The 16,921-nt window shown below is 45.9% G+C and overlaps 1 protein-coding gene across 20 annotated transcripts in view; it reads left to right on the forward strand.

Moving 5' to 3' along the window:
- The window catches only part of KALRN (kalirin RhoGEF kinase), a 705,208-nt gene that overhangs the window by 639,141 nt on the left and 49,146 nt on the right, over positions 1–16,921 (forward strand). For all 20 annotated transcript variants that reach the window (XM_025281073.3, XM_025281358.3, XM_025281444.3 and 17 more), the window contains 10 exons: positions 2,053–2,119; positions 4,060–4,163; positions 4,340–4,409; positions 4,730–4,816; positions 5,671–5,763; positions 6,523–6,573; positions 7,443–7,520; positions 10,947–11,132; positions 11,499–11,670; positions 15,271–15,509. In XM_025281073.3, coding sequence (XP_025136858.1) covers positions 2,053–2,119; positions 4,060–4,163; positions 4,340–4,409; positions 4,730–4,816; positions 5,671–5,763; positions 6,523–6,573; positions 7,443–7,520; positions 10,947–11,132; positions 11,499–11,670; positions 15,271–15,509 — 1,147 coding nt within the window. The remainder of the gene's footprint in view (positions 1–2,052; positions 2,120–4,059; positions 4,164–4,339; positions 4,410–4,729; positions 4,817–5,670; positions 5,764–6,522; positions 6,574–7,442; positions 7,521–10,946; positions 11,133–11,498; positions 11,671–15,270; positions 15,510–16,921) is intronic.

The following is a 16,921-nucleotide window of genomic DNA, read 5'->3' on the forward strand; positions in this document are numbered from 1 at the left end:
CTCCAGGCCAGAATACTGGAGTGGATAGCCTTTCCCTTCTCCAGGGGATCTTCCCAACCCAGGGATCAAAACCAGGTCTCCTGCATTGCAGGCGGATTCTTTACCAGTTGAGCCACCAGGGAAGCCCAAGAATACTGAAGTGGATAGTCTATCCCTTCTCCAGTGGATCTTCCCAACCCAGGAATTGAACTGGGGTCTCCTGCATTGTAGGTGGACTCTCTACCAACTGAGCTATAAAGGAAGCCCATTAATAAATAAATAATAACAAATAATAATTAATAAATGATAAATAACTTTTAATCAGAAGAACTGAACATGGAAAAATTGTTTTATTATCAGTTCAATTTATTTGGCAATTGATTGTGCACTGCCTTGAGTTTCAGGCAGCATAAATCTTTTACATCCCTTTCAGATGTCTTTCCATGTGTCCTTATCTCTTCAAGTGTTTCATCAGCTCTTGGAGGGAGGAGATGCTAGGTCCACTAGCAGCACCTAGTCCAATCCCCTTTCCTAGAGGCTGGAAAGCTAGGATACCCTTCAGTGTCAGCAGGATAGAAATACCATCCAGAGGCGGAGAGCCGGACTTCCTCCCCAGAAAGCCCTTCCAGCCCCAAATTCCCACTCTAACTTTCCTGTGGTTTTTCTTTTTACCACTTTCTTCTAAGCGGTAACTCAGTCTGTGCTCCAGTATATTTAAATGCTTTTATTTGGCCTTGCCAGTTCCTTCCTGTGGCCTGAAACACGTAATTGTGTGTATCAGAGAGAGGGAGCTGGTTGGAAGTGCTGGGCACACTGATAAAGAAGTGTGTGTTTCCCTTGCCTCCACCCCATCACCCTGGGGCTCCAGGCCCAGGGATTTGTGGCTTCTCTGCGCTGTATTGGACAAAAATTTCAGATGAATTGCTTCCAAGGCTTAGAACAGCTACCACCCTTGTGCTGCAGCCCCTCTTTGATGTCCTAGAACTTGATTCCTTCTCCCACTCAGACCAAAAATGCAGCTGTGCGGCTCTAGGCAGAACTCTTGCAAACTTGGATACAAGTCAGACTCCAGTAGGCTGCATACAGCTACCCTGCCTCTGTACACAGCCATACTTGCTTTATGTCCAGCTCTTTACTGTCTGGACAGAAAGAAATGTTTGGGTTTGATGCCTCAGGGACTCCAGAGAGCCAGTCTGAGTAGTTTAGCCAGGCTGCAGGCAGCAGTGAAAGAATGGTCTCTGAACTCTCGTACAGCTGGGTTCAGATCCCAGCTCTGCCTCTCACATTGTCATTTCTGGCAATACTGCCAGTCTCAACATCTGCATAAACTAGGGCTTACAGCACTTACCCTCTCATAAGCACAAAGTAAATGCTCTAAGAAGAAGAAATCATTAACAAGAAAGAAACCAAGAAAGTAAATATCCTTGTAGTGATTAAATCCCACCTCTGGTGGGGCTGGGGAGGTGGCCACACTGAAAGTGGTGATTAGGGAATGGCTTCAGTCAGTCTTTCTGACCTTGACTGGGGATTTTGCAGGCTGGTTACCATGGACACCTATCTGAATAATTGTAGCTTCTGTATCTCAAACACTTCACTTGATGAGTGTCTCTGAGGCCCAAAGGTTGCTTATCAAACAAATGTCTTTCTGTTCTGGTTAAGCAAAGAACAGAGTTGACCTGAAGGAGAAAAAGTCTCATGCTGATCAAAGCTTTCATAACTCAGGTTTGCCCAAGTGGCTGTTATTCCTTCTGCCTTGTGTTGTACAATTATTCAGTTATAGGTGAGGGAGGAGGAATTGTAAACAATGGGAAGACAAACGCTTGGCTGTAAGTGTTGTTCTTTTGGCATTGCTGCCGTCTGGGAAAGCCCTCTCAGCCTGGATGCCCTCAGCTTCTCACCAGTGGGGGCCTCTCATCCAGGGGGCATCAGCCAGCACCTCCGCCAGAGTGCTCAGTGTGGGTTTGGGTGGTCTTGTCATAGAGGCACCAAAGTGACTTTATTGTGAACTTTGATGTGAGGATTTCTTGCTTCACAGTGAAGAGGAGCCATCATTGTTCTTAATCTCTTGCTCAGGTTTGTCCTGAATGAACTGGTACAGACAGAGAAGGACTATGTCAAGGACCTGGGAATTGTGGTGGAGGTGAGTACCTGGCTCAGGACACGTCTGTGGTCACCCAGCCAGGGGGATATTGGACCCTACCTGGGCCCCAGGGTATTTTCCTCTCCCTGGGTGTTTACAGAGATGAAACTAAAAATGGTAGTAGATCGAATACAATATGTGATTTTTTTTTTTTTTACACTTTTTTTTTTTTTTTTTTTTACCTTTTCCCCTTGAAATACTATAGGAGATTTAGGGGGATGCAGGGCCTCAAATGTTGCAGCCTCTTGGTTAGACCTGAATCCATTCCACCTTGTTTTAGGTAACCAAGCCATTGTCTCCAAAGCTTTGCATTGGTATTTAACCAACGTATATATTAGTTATATATATGTGTGCATGTGTGCTAAGTCACTTTAGTCATGTCCGACTCTTTGCGGCCCTATGGACCGTAGCCTGCCAGGATCCTCTGTCCATGGGATTCTCCAGGCAGGAATACTGGAGTGGGTTGCCATGCGCTCCTCCAGAGGATCTTCCCGACCCAGGGATCGAACCCATATCTCTTACATCTCCTGCATTGTCAGGTGGGTTCTTTATCAGTAGCGCCACCCGGGAAGCCCATATTTGTGTGTGTGTGTGTGTATATAAGAAATATATGGACATATATTCCTCAAGGCTATGAGCCACCATGAGCACTCAGCAGGTCAAGCAGGTCACTCTTAGTGAAACCTCGGGGCTTCTGTGTTTCCCTAGATTTTTAAGGACAGCATATTGCTACCAAGCCGACAGACAAACTAAAAACCACCAATAAAGCAAGATTGGCAGATCCACAGTTGAGTCAACTTGATAGTAAATAAAACAATTCTCTCTCCATAGGGGTTTACTTTAGAGGGATTTAGACACATGGATGAGAAGGTATAAGAAAGTAAATGGATAATTTAGATGGCTTAGAGCCCTGTGGTTAATCATCTTAAACGAAAAGATGTGAAGTCTAACAACGTGAATGCCTGATATCTAAATCACTTGCTGCTTCCTTGCATTGGGTCTATAAGTCCCAGTCCTAGGCAGTCTTCTGATTTAGGGGTTCATACAGTCCATGGGGTTGCAAAGAGTCAGGCACAACTGAGCAACTAATACACACACACACGCACACACATGCACACACACACATTTGCCTATCCCGAACCTTGGATAAACAGACTAACCTGGCATACAGAGGACCTGAATTCTAACTTAGGAAAGTTATCCTCTTCTCCAGGGTGAGATGGGGACAGCTAAAGGTGTAGCAGCTACCAGAGGCAGTCCAGCCTGGGAGTGTGGTGGGCTTAGGAGTCTGGAGCCTGAGGTCCAGGGATTAGTCACATCAGTGGTATGACTTAGACATATCACATAATCCCCTGTGCATTGGCTTTCTCATCTTTTGAATGGGACAAATGCTGCTGATAACAACATCAGAACTTAAAGCTGAAATGAGATTATATTTGCTAGCACTTTACAGAAGCTGTGCTGTGCTTAGTCACTCAGTCATGTCCAACTCTTTGTGACCCCATGAACTGTAGCTTGCCAGCCTCCTCTGTCCATGGGATTCTCCAGGCAAGAATACTGGAGTGGGTTGCCATGTCCTTCTCCAGTTACAGAAGCTGAAGTATTCACATATTAAGACTTATTTCTAAGTCAGACACATCTAGTTTTAAGCCTTCAAAGACATAACTTGGATTGGGAGACAGGAGAGGAACAGCCAGCTATATCTTCTTTGTCCCTACTTTCTTAAGGGGGCTGGAGACAAAGAAAGGGACCCAGAACTTCAGAAAGCTCTGTCTGTCACTCTGCATAAGGGTGAAGTCCTGGTTGAGTGGTGAGAAACCATAGAAGCCCTTAAGGGCTTCTCCTCACACAGAGAGTGGGCTTCCTCCAGGCTTCTGGGTGGGCCTTGGTCTAGAAATATTCTCTGAAATGCTGTACTCACCATTGCCTCTGCCCTGCAGGGTTTCATGAAGAGAATAGAAGAAAAGGGTGTCCCCGAGGACATGCGAGGAAAGGATAAAATCGTGTTTGGAAATATTCACCAGATTTATGATTGGCATAAGGAGTAAGTGCTGCATTGCCCTGAGGATCAGGGTGTCCTGGAACCTGGGGCTCTCCCAGCCTCCCGCATCTGACCTTAGGGGTAGAGTCTGGGGGGAGTCTTCTGTCATTTATCTCCTCATTGAAAAGTAATACAGTTCTGAAGAATGTGGCTTTCTTCTCTTCTCCATCCTCCGTTAGTGTTTTCCTGGGTGAACTGGAAAAATGTATCCAGGAGCAAGACAGATTGGCACAGCTCTTTATTAAATATGTGAGTGTTGCCCCACGCCCCACCCCTCCCCCTCACAGCAGGCTCATTGCATGCATTTTACAATCCCTTCCCTTCTCTCCTCTTCCTCCTCACCCCTTTCTGAGCTGTTGGGGTTTTTTCCTGCCTTCCTTGGCAGTTTGGAAGATGGGTTCTTGCCCACTGTGTTTACTCTTCTGTCCCTGTTGTTCAGCCGCACTGGTGCATCCCCAGAGCGTGAACCAGATCTGTGTCCTCTTCTCCACGCTTAGACCAGCTTAGTGCTCTCAGGTTGACTGCGCAGCTCAGGTGCCTGAGCGCTTTTCCCTCTTCCCTCCTTGCAGGAGCGGAAGCTGCACATCTACGTGTGGTACTGCCAGAACAAGCCACGCTCCGAGTACATCGTTGCCGAGTACGACGCCTACTTTGAAGTAAGCTGCTCGATTTTGGCTGAACCAGGGTTGGGGCAAGAAACTCAGGCCAAGATCAACCCATTCAGGAACCCCCACCCAGCACTGCCCATCCCTCAGGACAGAGATAGCCACCTCCTCAGAGTCATTAATTAGCTTCTTGGCTAAGTTCTCATGAGTCCCTTTGCTGGAGAGGAGCAGAAGCAGCCCAGTGAGTGGACTGGAGTCTCTGCTGATAGAATGACTCTGTAATTCGAAGACTGCTGCAGAATTCCGGTCCTCCTCCCATGGCCCCGGAGCCCACTGTGCCCCCAGTCTTTGTCACCAGGCACTGGAGACTGCTGAGGGCCCTCCTCCTCCCCGGGGGCGCTCATAGGCACCTTGTACATAGCCTCTGCTCCTGTTCCCAGAGATCCAGCAAGCACCTCAAAGTGTCTGTTCTGTCCCAACCTGGAAGTGTTTATTTTGCTGGAGGAGAGGCAGCACCTTGTCTAGGAAAGAGCCCGCAACTAATTGTTTGCAGATCTGAGTTCAGGGTCCAGCCCCTAGGCCTCTGTGTCCCAGGGAAATCCCTTCATTTCTGACTTGACCCTGAAGGGGAAGAGAGAAAGGAACACCCATTCCAGCTTGTCCCCAGGACAGGGGTAAGGACACAGGGAGACAGAGCTTGATAGGTAAGAAGGTGATAATGAGGTGTGCTATGTGTTAATAACCAATGAACCATTGTGTAGGCAGTTCTACCCATTGTGTGCCTTGGAGATTCTAAACCTTTACTGGCAAACATGAAGACCTGCCTTCCTTTCCTTTGAACCCGTAACCAGAGCACCCCAATCCTTTGGTTCCTTTTTGCGTAATACAGCTCCCTTGTGTTCCAGGAGGTGAAACAAGAGATAAATCAAAGGCTGACGCTTAGCGACTTCCTTATCAAGCCCATTCAGAGAATAACAAAATATCAATTGCTCCTCAAGGTAAGAGGGCTGTGAGCTCTGCTCAGGGCCAGAGCAGGGTCTTAGTCAGGCTCTGAGTTAGGGAGCAGGTCAGCTCGAGGTTCCGTCTCCACCACACTTTTCCTATGGGAGGCCTATGTGGGTTTTACCTTACCCGCTGGTTATTTGCATCACCTTTGCCCCCAAATAAATTGCATGCCTGTTGTTCCTGTCTTTAAGTTTGGTCATTATTTGATTTTCTTTGTTCCAAATCACTTTCTTACATTGTTGCAGTCACCGACTAACTTGGTACCTTTAAAAACTAAAAAATTATAAGAGCATAAAATCAGAGAAGAATTCACCGAGAAAGAAAATGCAAAAAAACCTAGAAATCTCAGAAGAGTTAAACCTAAAATTTGATCATTTTTTACTTTTTAAAGTTGTTTCATTTGAGTTGTCTTACAGAAATATAAGGCAAATAGAAGAGATATCTAACTGTCTTGTCTCCCATTCCTTCTCATTCATTCTTGTCATCATTCCCCTTTTGTCCCTGTTCACTCACTCTCTCCTCTTCGCCCCTCCCCTCTACCCATAGTTTTGAATCTTTGAATGTTTTCTCCGTGTCTACCGTGACTCGTAACTTCATATCTCAGCTACTACAAAGCATTGCCATCTCTGCTGGGGAGGAGTCTTCTGGGTGTCATCTTGGTTTTTATGATGCTTCCTTTTTTTTTAATAGTGCTGTATTTTCCTAACTGGTTTTACCCTCCCCTCACCCTTCCCTGCCTCCCCACTTGCTAGGACTTCCTGAGATACAGCGAGAAGGCTGGTTTGGAGTGTTCAGATATTGAGGTGAGTTTTCTGCTTGTAATGCTGGTGGTTGTCATGGGTCAGTACTGAATGTCTCCCTCTAGAGGGGAAGTATTGACTGGAGAATAGAGGATCCAGGCCAACTCAGACAGCAGAGCCCCTTACAGACAGCTGCCCAGCAGGATGAGGAATGCCAAGCACTGAGGAGCACACTGAGGGTTTATCAAGAACACAAGAATCCAAACTTGAGCCAGAGCAGAGCTTAGCTCCACTGATATTCTCTTTGTGGCTCCCAGTGACATGTGGTGTGAAAGGGTGGCATTTGAGCTCTCTAACATCCTGCAGAGATTGAGTGTTTCAGTGTACAGCTTTATCCATGAATCCAGGTGCTGTTTGAAGCTGACATATAAATTATTCCATTTTCACTCCCTCCCTGGGCCCCGAGGATTACTCTCTAAGTGAAGTCCTTTGAGACAACGTCACCATGGGGATTATTTTAAGCCAGAGTGGTTACAGACCATTCTGGCAGGTTATTTTAGGTTAAAACCTCTAGTGTTTCACAAACAAGGCTAAGCTGTTGCTTGGGCAGCCAGAAAGCAACAAAGAGAAGAAAGAAAATGTGAGAAGGAAAGCAAATGGATAAACAAAAGCGGGAAGGTAGAAAATGGATGGACTGGGTAGCCTCCTTCCTGATGTGGTCACTGATTCGTGTGGAGCCTCTGCATGGATGACCAACACCCCGCAACCTAGAACAGGAAATCCATTCTCTTCTGAAGTGGACAGTAGGGACCAGTGTCCTTTCCTAGGATCAAGAAGCCACCAGGAGGCCTCAGTCTTCCAGTATGGAATTGTCCTGAGCCCCCTACCCAAGTGCTGCTCCTGGCTATGACTACTGCTTTTCTTCCCCACAGAAAGCAGTGGAGTTAATGTGCCTTGTTCCAAAACGCTGCAATGACATGATGAACCTGGGACGCCTGCAGGGCTTTGAGGTGAGCTCTCAGGAAGGCTTCTTAGCCCTCTCTCTTTGGAGCAGCAGGAGCCCAGGCTTCCCTTTGAAGCCTTGTGCCCACCCTCTCTGTCTCTCTTGCTGTCTACGCCATTGTGCCTGGGCCCCTCTGGTTCACGGGCCTAGAAGATGCACCTATTTAGGATTTCCAGCAATAGAGCAGTCATAGGTCAACCAGGTTGCAGTCAGAATTCCAAGGGGGTTGGAAAGACCCAAGATTCTTTATAGCCGTGGACCTGCCAATGACCTCTTCCCTTTTTCTTACTTAAGAAATGCTAGGAATGTGAGGGAGTGCAGGACTGTGTGATAGGAGTAGAACTAGGGAGAAATGGAACACACTTTTTTTTTTCCTTCTGAGAGGGTGGTTCTAATAAACAGGTATACATAGTGACTGGCTTTTTAGTTAAGTGGATGTTTAAAGCTCTAAAACCTCACAGTGCACATTTCTATTCTTTGACAAGAAGAGTCAAGCCTTGGGAGAAACAGCTGGATGTACCCAGGATTTGGGTTTCAATTGAATATGCTAGTGTGCTAGGGAGAAGAAGGCAATGGCACCCCACTCCAGTACTCTTGCCTGGAAAATCCCATGGACGAAGGAGCCTGGAAGGCTGCAGTCCATGGGGTCGCTGAAGGTCGGACACGACTGAGCGACTTCATTTTCACTTTTCACTTAAATGCATTGGAGAAGGAAATGGCAACCCACTCCAGTGTTCTTGCCTGGAGAATCCCAGGGACGGGGGAGCCTGGTGGGCTGCCGTCTCTGGGGTCGCACAGAGTCGGACATGACTGAAGCGACTTAGCAGCAGCAGCAGCAGCAGTGTGCTAGGGCTGCCATAACCAGAGTTAGCGTGCTAGGGTGGTCATAACCAGAGTACTGTGGACTTCAACAACAGAAATACATCATCTCATGTTTCCACAAGCTGGAAATCAGATCAAGTTGTAGGCAAGGGTGGTTTCTTCTGAGCGCTGTGAGGAAAGGGTCTGTTCAGGCCTCCCTCCTTGGCTTGTAGATGGCCATCTTCATGTTCACATGGCATTCTTGCTGTGCCTTCATATCATCTTCCTTCTGTACATACCTCTGTGGAAATTTCCCCTTTTTATAAACACATCAATCATTTGATTAGGGCTCACTGTAATGACCTCACTTCAACTTGTTTCCCTTTGTAAAGACTCTGTCTTTGAATAAGGTTGCATTCTGAGGTACTGGGGGTTAAGACTTTAACATGCAACTTGGAGAAGGGATTCAGTTCAACCCAAAACAATGAATCTCAGAAGAGCAAATTAGCTTTCCTGATTTAAGCTGAACACAGTCTATTTTAAATACTAATATGATAAAACTGGAACTAACACAATTATTGACAGTGCTTATAGTTGTTGTTGAGCCCCTTAGAGAAAGATGTGGATCTTCTAATCCTGTTTCCCAGTAATCTTGTAACATTGCATTTTTCATTTTGGAAACGGGGCTTTTCTTTCTGGCTAAACTAGAATAAAATAGACATAAGGTAGACTGGTATATATATAAGGTTAGGAAGTGCTATATTCAGGTTTGGGTTAATGAGTCTGATTCATGATGGTTTTGAGCCAAATTCTTTTGTCCTTTCTGCCCTTACAGCCCATCCTGCTCTCCCTTTCTGATTTTCATCACTTTGTTGTGATCAGGAACTATGTGGAGTGTCTTTTTGCTCTTAATGTTTTTCACAGGTTCCGGTTCTCCACAGTAGACCTGAGGTATTTGAGAAGAAGGGCCGTGCATCAGAAATCCATCTCAAGTTTTCACATAGTGTTTCTTAAGTCACACTAGATGACATTTTACACTTGTTTGCTTGGAATTATGCCAGGTCTGAGGCTGTTCTGAAGAAGCCAAGAAATTCCTTTTGCCCTTCATCCTTGATGTTCCCTGTGTTTTTCTGAGCAAGAGTCTGACTTGAATTTCTCTTGGTCTCTGGAGGAACTGAACTCTGACAGGAGGAGCATCTGATGTGCCTTCTGACCCACTCAGACTTCACAGGAACCATATTATACATGTTCATGTGTCCACAGAAGGACGTATATAGGAGGGTAGAATTATTTTCTTTTTTAAATCAACCACCACCATCTCCTTTTTTCATCAAGTCCTAGAGAATCTGCTTTGCATTCCTTCTGCTAACTGGGAAGGACCATTCCTTCTGAAGTCCATGGCTCTGGGGCAGGGAGAAGTTAACCCCTTCACTTAGATTCCCTCCCTTTTACATCCTTTAGCTTTCCCTTCAGTGTTGGCAGGGCTATAACTCTTGGGTCAGGCTCTTATGTAATATTAATAGAGCTTTTAGAGCTGGTCACTGGCTTAATATTAACTTTGGACCAGGGTAGAGATAAGCCTGTTTGGCTGCTGACCTTGACAGTAAGGACCATGATCCAAGCAAAGGGCAGGCATTTCTCAGGAACATGAAAGGAAAATAGCTCATGTGTTAGGTAATGTTTGGAAAAAGGCATCATGTGCAGAGAATAGCCCACATTTGCATTAAAGGACAAAAGTTTTCAGCTGAGAATACAGTTTAGAGGCAGTGCTCTGGTCACTGTCTCAGATGGCAGCATCTTCTTGTTGCAGAACAGTAGAAAAAGCAAGGCTGTCCAGTAGCATCTATGAAGACTTGCTGGCTTGGCTAGATTCCCTTGAAAGATGTGACAGTATTCTGAAAATCTGGTTAGAACTGGTAAACCAAATGTACTCTACTTCCTAGACTGGGTGTCAAGTGATCTGGCAACTGGAGACATTATAAGAAGGATTCCAGGACCCCCAAAAAATATCCATCAGCTTATAAAATAAGCGTACCTATTGATAGTATCTCAGCTGTACCTGCTGATCTGTAGCAGGAGATGAAGGTCTCAATTTCACCAGCCTGAAATAATAGAAGAGAGGGTCCCAGCTCATCTGGTGTGTGTGTGTGTGGTCCTGCCTCCATCATTTCCCTGGCCCTAGACTGGTTCTAGGTCCATGGCTTTGAGAGTACCCCCGGTCTTCTCCCAAGGGCCAGGCAGGCATACCTCTCAGTGGCACATTTTCTCGAAGGACAGCAAGGCCGCTTCCAGCTCCAGCATCACCTACTTTCTGTTTTGCTTTTACTAAAAAAAAATAAGGCTAGGACAATTCCTGAACATCTTTGTAGGTAATAATTTTATCTTCTTTCTGGCATTTTCCCCGAACTGCTTCTTCGTGGTTCTGTAGCCATCTTTCCCTTCCGTCTGGGGCCCTATGAGAAGGAAGGTGGCCACAGTCTACCCTAGATGGGCCCTGATTCAGTCTCTTACTAGAACCTGAGGCTTTTGCTGTCTGTTGTCCATGTCCCCAGAGGGGAGGTTCTGTTACCCAGAGAGCTAGGGTCATCTCCCTGTGCTTCACTTACTGCATTCCAACCCTTCTTCCCATCAGGGGACCCTGACTGCTCAGGGCAAGCTGCTGCAGCAGGACACATTCTACGTGATTGAGCTGGACGCTGGCATGCAGTCGCGGACCAAGGAGAGGCGTGTGTTCCTCTTTGAGCAAATCGTCATCTTCAGTGAACTGCTCAGGAAGGGCTCCCTCACCCCAGGCTACATGTTCAAAAGGAGCATCAAGGTGAGGATCCAGGCGAGGATGAGGACGGGCAAGGAAGAGCCACACTGGGGGAGCTGCTTTCCAAAGACAAGGCACTGGCATGAGTGAGGATCCAGAACAGTGAAGCTCTTTTAAGTGTGTAGCCTTCAGGCTTGAAGGTCGATTATCGTGAGAAAAAGTGACAGCTTGGCACCAGTCTCCAAGGTGATCGTGCGGGTTCTCCAAGATCGAGTTGTTCGCTCAAAAGCAGAAACCAAAGTATTTAAGCTGTTAGAGCCAGGGCACATTTTTGGAAACATATGAAATAAAAGCTTGAAGGAACTGTAATATATTGTTGATATTTTTAAGCCACTTAGATATGTAAACGATCCCCTTGGTTTCTTCCAGATGAACTACTTGGTCCTGGAGGAGAACGTGGACAATGACCCCTGCAAGTTTGCGCTTCTGAACAGGGAGACTTCAGAGAGGGTCATTCTGCAAGCCGCCAATGCTGACATCCAGCAGGCCTGGGTGCAGGACATCAACCAAGTCTTAGAAACACAGCGAGACTTCTTAAATGGTAGGTACTGGGTCTGGCTTCTAGGCAGGCCATTTTCAGGGAACCTCACACCCCTAAGCCCCTTTGGGTCTGGACTGTTGGTGAGTTATGAGCCTCGATCACATTTACGTGCATTCCAACCTTGTAGTTTTCAGAAACACTGTGTAGAATTTTTCTGAACCCAAATATACAAGTGGGCAGATAGGGCATGATAAAGAAGGCCATGTTTCCAAAAGAAGAGAGAATCTCTTACAGCCTTGGCACAGAAGTTGTGCCTTGTGGCCACCATTACCAGCTGGTAATAACTGGGGCCAAAATCTGAAATGAGCACATTCTCTTTGTCTCAGGGGCCAGCTATCGGTGATGTACATTTTTCCATTGGGCAGTTAATGGCTGGTAATCTCAGAGGTTCTCTAGTGTTATCTAGAGATAACTGGGAGTTTGGCAGATCAGCTCAAATCCCTCTTTGCTCCCAACAGAGGTGATTGCTAACTCTAAATTTCAGGAATACCAAGAAGCTTCCCAGAACAAATCGTCACTTACACAGAGAATGGCATTCTCTATAGACTTACAGGAGTACTGTATGGCCATATGTGTTCCCTTGTTTACACACACACGTCCAACCCTTAGGCATATCACTTTTTCTAGTCTAGAATCTGGTCTCTTTGAAATGATGCACATAGAGCAGTTGCTGGGTGTCTAGCATGGACTGAATACTGTGGGGAGAGACTAGAGGTGGTGAACCTTGGTCAAGTCATGACGTGTCACTGGGCCTCCGTTGGCTCTCGTGAACGATCTACTCTGCAGCTTTGGAAGCAGGAAAACACAGCACACCTCCCATAGATAGCGTCAGTCTCTGTGTAGCCCCTGTTGTCTCCAGATAACTCCACAGAGCCTGTGAGATCATCAGGTATCAATTGTACTCCACGGTAAGGGATTTAGCACATTGTACCTATTTTAAAACAAATAACATGAGATTATATAGTAGAATGCCTTGATTTTTTAAGATAGAACATGAGACTTCAAGGCTTCCCAGGTGGCTCAGTGGTAAAGAATTCTCCTGCAACGCAGGAGATATGGGTTCAATCCCTGGGTCAGAAGATCCCCTGAAGAAGGAAATGGCAACTCACTTTGGTATTCTTGCCTGGAGAATTCCATGGACAGAGGAGCCTGACAGACTAAAGTCCATGGGGTCGCAAAAGAGGAGCCTGACAGACTACAGTCCATGGGGTTGCAAAGAGTTGGACATGACTTAGCAAGTAAAACAACAACATGAGACTTTAAAGCAATTACACAGAGAGTTTGGGCCATGCCTCTTGTCTCCCAACTGTAGAACAATTTGGTTAAAACAACAACAACAACAACACTAAACTATGTGATCTCTAGGGTTCTTTCTAATTCTAAAGAATCTAAAATTAAACACCAGCCCAGCCCTGAGGGATAGTAATGAAAGCTGTATATTGTTCACAGCTTTTGAATACACAACTTTGATTTAATGCTTATGTGGATAAAGTAAGCAAAAATGTGTGAAATATAAAAAACATTCATTAAATTGCATTCTGTTAGGAATTTCTGACAGAGTCTAAGTTGAAAATGAAGTTGTTAAGTTCATCAATTCAGGACGAAAGAACAATAAGGTAGGACAATAAATTGAAACTGTAGATAACTGAGTACCAGTAATGGCTCCCACCCATATATTGAGTCCTTTCTCTGTGTGAGACACGGTACTGAGCATTTCACATATTATCACACTGTATTTTTCAAATGAGGAAGAGGAAGCTCAGAGAGGTAAATAAACTGGTCCCAAGTCAGAAAACCAGTAGGTGCTAGAATAAGAACTTGAACTAAGAGCTGTGTAACTTAAAATCAGGTTCTTAACCCTAAAACTGCAGTATAGTTGCTAGTGGTAGGGCATACATTTGTCTATGAACTCCCCAGCAAACAAAACAAAAAAACAGGATCGGGTATAAGACACTGTATCTGTCAGCCAGATACAAACCCAATCCAGAGATGTACAGCTTTCCTAATCCTAAGACCTAAGTTAGGCAGATTGAGGCTGGTAGAAGAAGACAGTCTCTCTGTGGAGCTTATTTAAGAAGATATGCCATTTTCAAACACTTTAGCATAATTATTGTATATAATCAAAGTAAAACCCCAGCTCCATGAGACAGATATTGATTCATCAAATCAGTTTGCTACAGTCTGCTTCACAGCTGTCTTGCAATCTGCTTCAGATTTGGAATGGTACTTCTTTGACCGTAGTCACTTATCCAGACTTGTATTGATACCTGGTTCCAAGAAAACTTTTCCCTAATTATAGTGAGTTATGAAGCTATTACTGAACTCAGTTCTCAATGCTTAAATATTTACCGTTCTCCAAGGAGAAAGGTCGAGGTCTGGTAGCAGCCCGTGCTGCACTTGCACACTCAGAAGACAAAGGACGTGACGATGGACTGGGGCCAGGCTTTTACTTATAGACACGTGTGCAGGCACCTCAGAGTCAGCCTTCCCGTCCTGAGGCCTCAGATGGAAAGGAAATTTGGACTGTATGTTGAGTCCTGTTAAAGTATATACCTATTACTGTAGAAATGTCCTCGTCATGGAAAGTTCTCTGGGCCTCAGCCATTAACCCAATTAAATATTTGTTACAGTGAACACTGATAGAAACAGCATAATCAGGCCAGCCTTGAAGTCACTGTTAGAGAATTTGACCTGTGTGGTTTTTACCTGCTATACCTCTTTACTACTCAGACCTTGGAACTTTATCATCAACTCAGGAAAACAAAGTTCATCCCTTTCCCTTCAAGACGGCTTTCCCCTGTCTCCTGAGTTCCGCTAACCACCATTCTCCCAGCCCCCAAACTCGAGGGACCCTGGCTTCTTGCCATCTTTTCCCGTCTAGGCTGTGTCAGCCTCGCCTCCCGCTGGAGCACCTGCCGCACCCCTTCCTTGTTCCCACGGCTCTGCTCAGGTCCCGCCTCTGCCCTGTCACCATCTCAGGGCTCCTGATCAGCCTGGCCTATCCCTCCCCCAACCTGCTGCAAGGTCTTGGTGCCAGCACCTGCATTTAAAACATGCAAGTTCACTGAATTCAGTCACTTTTCGTGATCTTCAGAATTAAATCCAGACTCAGTCACCTGACTTTCTAGATCTTTTACAGCATGGCAACTTGAACCTCCCTTACCCGTCTCATCTCCTTTTCCTCCACGGAGAGCCATGGCCCTGTGCACCAGGGAATCTGACTCCATTCTGTGTCTGAGACCCACCTCCCATTTGTTCCCACCCTGCAGAGCCTGCATGGTGGCTGAGGGCCGGCAGTTTCTGAAGCTCTCTGTCGCCACCCCCACTCACCCCTGTGTCCATGCACACGTACACATACTACAGAGCCTTCTCTCCCTCCTTTTGTACCATTTTGGTTTTGCATTTTCATCATTCAGACAACACTAAGAATAGTTCTCAGTAGCTTATACATTCATTAAAAACAGGGCAGCATCTTCCTCATGATACTGGGGATACAGAGTATCCCCACTCTCTCTCTCTCACAAAGCCTTCACCTCATGAGCCTCCAAGTCCTCGTGGGATTTCCAAAGCTGAGAGTAACAGTCTGCTCTTTCCCTGCAGCCCTACAGTCGCCCATTGAGTATCAGCGGAAAGAAAGGAGCACAGCCGTGATGAGGTCCCAGCCTGCTAGGGTTCCCCAAGCCAGCCCCAGGCCCTACTCCTCCATCCCCGTGGGCTCCGAGAAGCCCCCAAAGGGCTCCAGCTATAACCCGCCTCTGCCACCCCTGAAGATATCTACCTCCAATGGCAGTCCAGGGTTTGACTACCACCAGGCTGGGGACAAGTTTGAGGCCAGCAAGGTAAGTGATGGCCCATCACCTCCACCCTCACCCTCTTTGAGGGCACAACCTCTGTTCTTTCTTCATAAAGTAGCATCTTTTTATGCTGATTGTTTTAGCAGGAAGAATCCACTAAATGCCTTCTAGTCTCAATTATGTCTCTTCCTTCTCTGAAAAACTGAGTGAGTAAGGCCAGTTTCCCCCCGGTTCAGACACTCTGTGTTGAAGGGCTATTGTTGCCATCTGCAGAAACGCTGTAGGTAATAGTGTGGTAGCAATTATGATTTGCAGCAAATAGAGGAGTTGTGAGATGGATCACCTAAAAGTCGAAGCTCTAGGGTTTGACAGCTTAAAGAGATTGCCCTTTCTAAAGATGAGCTCCTGAAGCGAGCCCACAGCTCTTCACCACCCAGAGGCTGATGCAGCAAGGGGGTGCTGCCCATTGATGTGTAACTGCGGAAGCTAGCCTTGGATTAGACATTTATCACAGATAATCCACAATTCAAACATTGTCATGAGGATTGTCATCAATGTACACAGCTGTTTTGACCCCACAAAGTAGTAGAAATGAGAACGAATGGGAAAAGTGCTAGGTCAGGAGTTAGGCTATCTGGTTTCCATTCCAAATTCTGCAGCTCAGAACTTTGTGTCTTGCATTAGAACCTCAGTGGGTTACTTAATCTCATCAGGCCTCCACTTCCTCTAGAAATCAGTGGGTCTATGGATAGGAATGTCTACATTTTTGACCTATATGTTTTTACCTTATAGTTTTATTTTTCTTACCCAAATTATTAGATGATACTGATTTTTTTTTTTTTTTCCAACCACACTGCACAGCTTGTGGGATCTTAGATCCCAACCAGGGATTGAACCCAGACCCTCGGCAGTGAAAGCACCAAGGAATTCCCTTTTTCTTTTTTTAACTATTGATGACCAAGTTCAATTCTGTGTTAGAGTAACTATACTGACCTATTTTATCACCTGGAAGTGATTTTTTTCATCTTAAAATCCCTTGCCCTGTGAGTAAGTTGAAGTCACATTAATTTACTGAAGAATTTCTGGCTCTCACCATGCTGTGAGGCAACCAGGCATCCATGGGAGTTGCAGGTCTGTCTTGAAGTAGCTTCCCGGTGCCGAGTCACGTGAAAAAGTCAGGGGGGCAGGATCCTTCATATTAATGAGTACCGGCTGGGGGGTGGAGCTGGGGGTCTGGAGGAGTTCTGTTCCCATAGTGGTTGGGTCAGGATAAGTCATGGCCTGGCCTTTGAACTGGGCAAATGTCTCATTGTTACTTCTGTCTCAAAGAGGGTCAGAATGTAGAGTAAGACCAGTGCTTTTTCAAAAGGAAGAAAAAAAATATATCAAAGAGCCTGTGTTCTTTTCACTGGGAGGTTGTGACCGCTGACCTGACCTTTGCCCAGGTGTTTACATAT

Source organism: Bubalus bubalis, chromosome 1, assembly GCF_019923935.1.
Source record: "Bubalus bubalis isolate 160015118507 breed Murrah chromosome 1, NDDB_SH_1, whole genome shotgun sequence".
Lineage (NCBI taxonomy): Eukaryota > Metazoa > Chordata > Mammalia > Artiodactyla > Bovidae > Bubalus > Bubalus bubalis.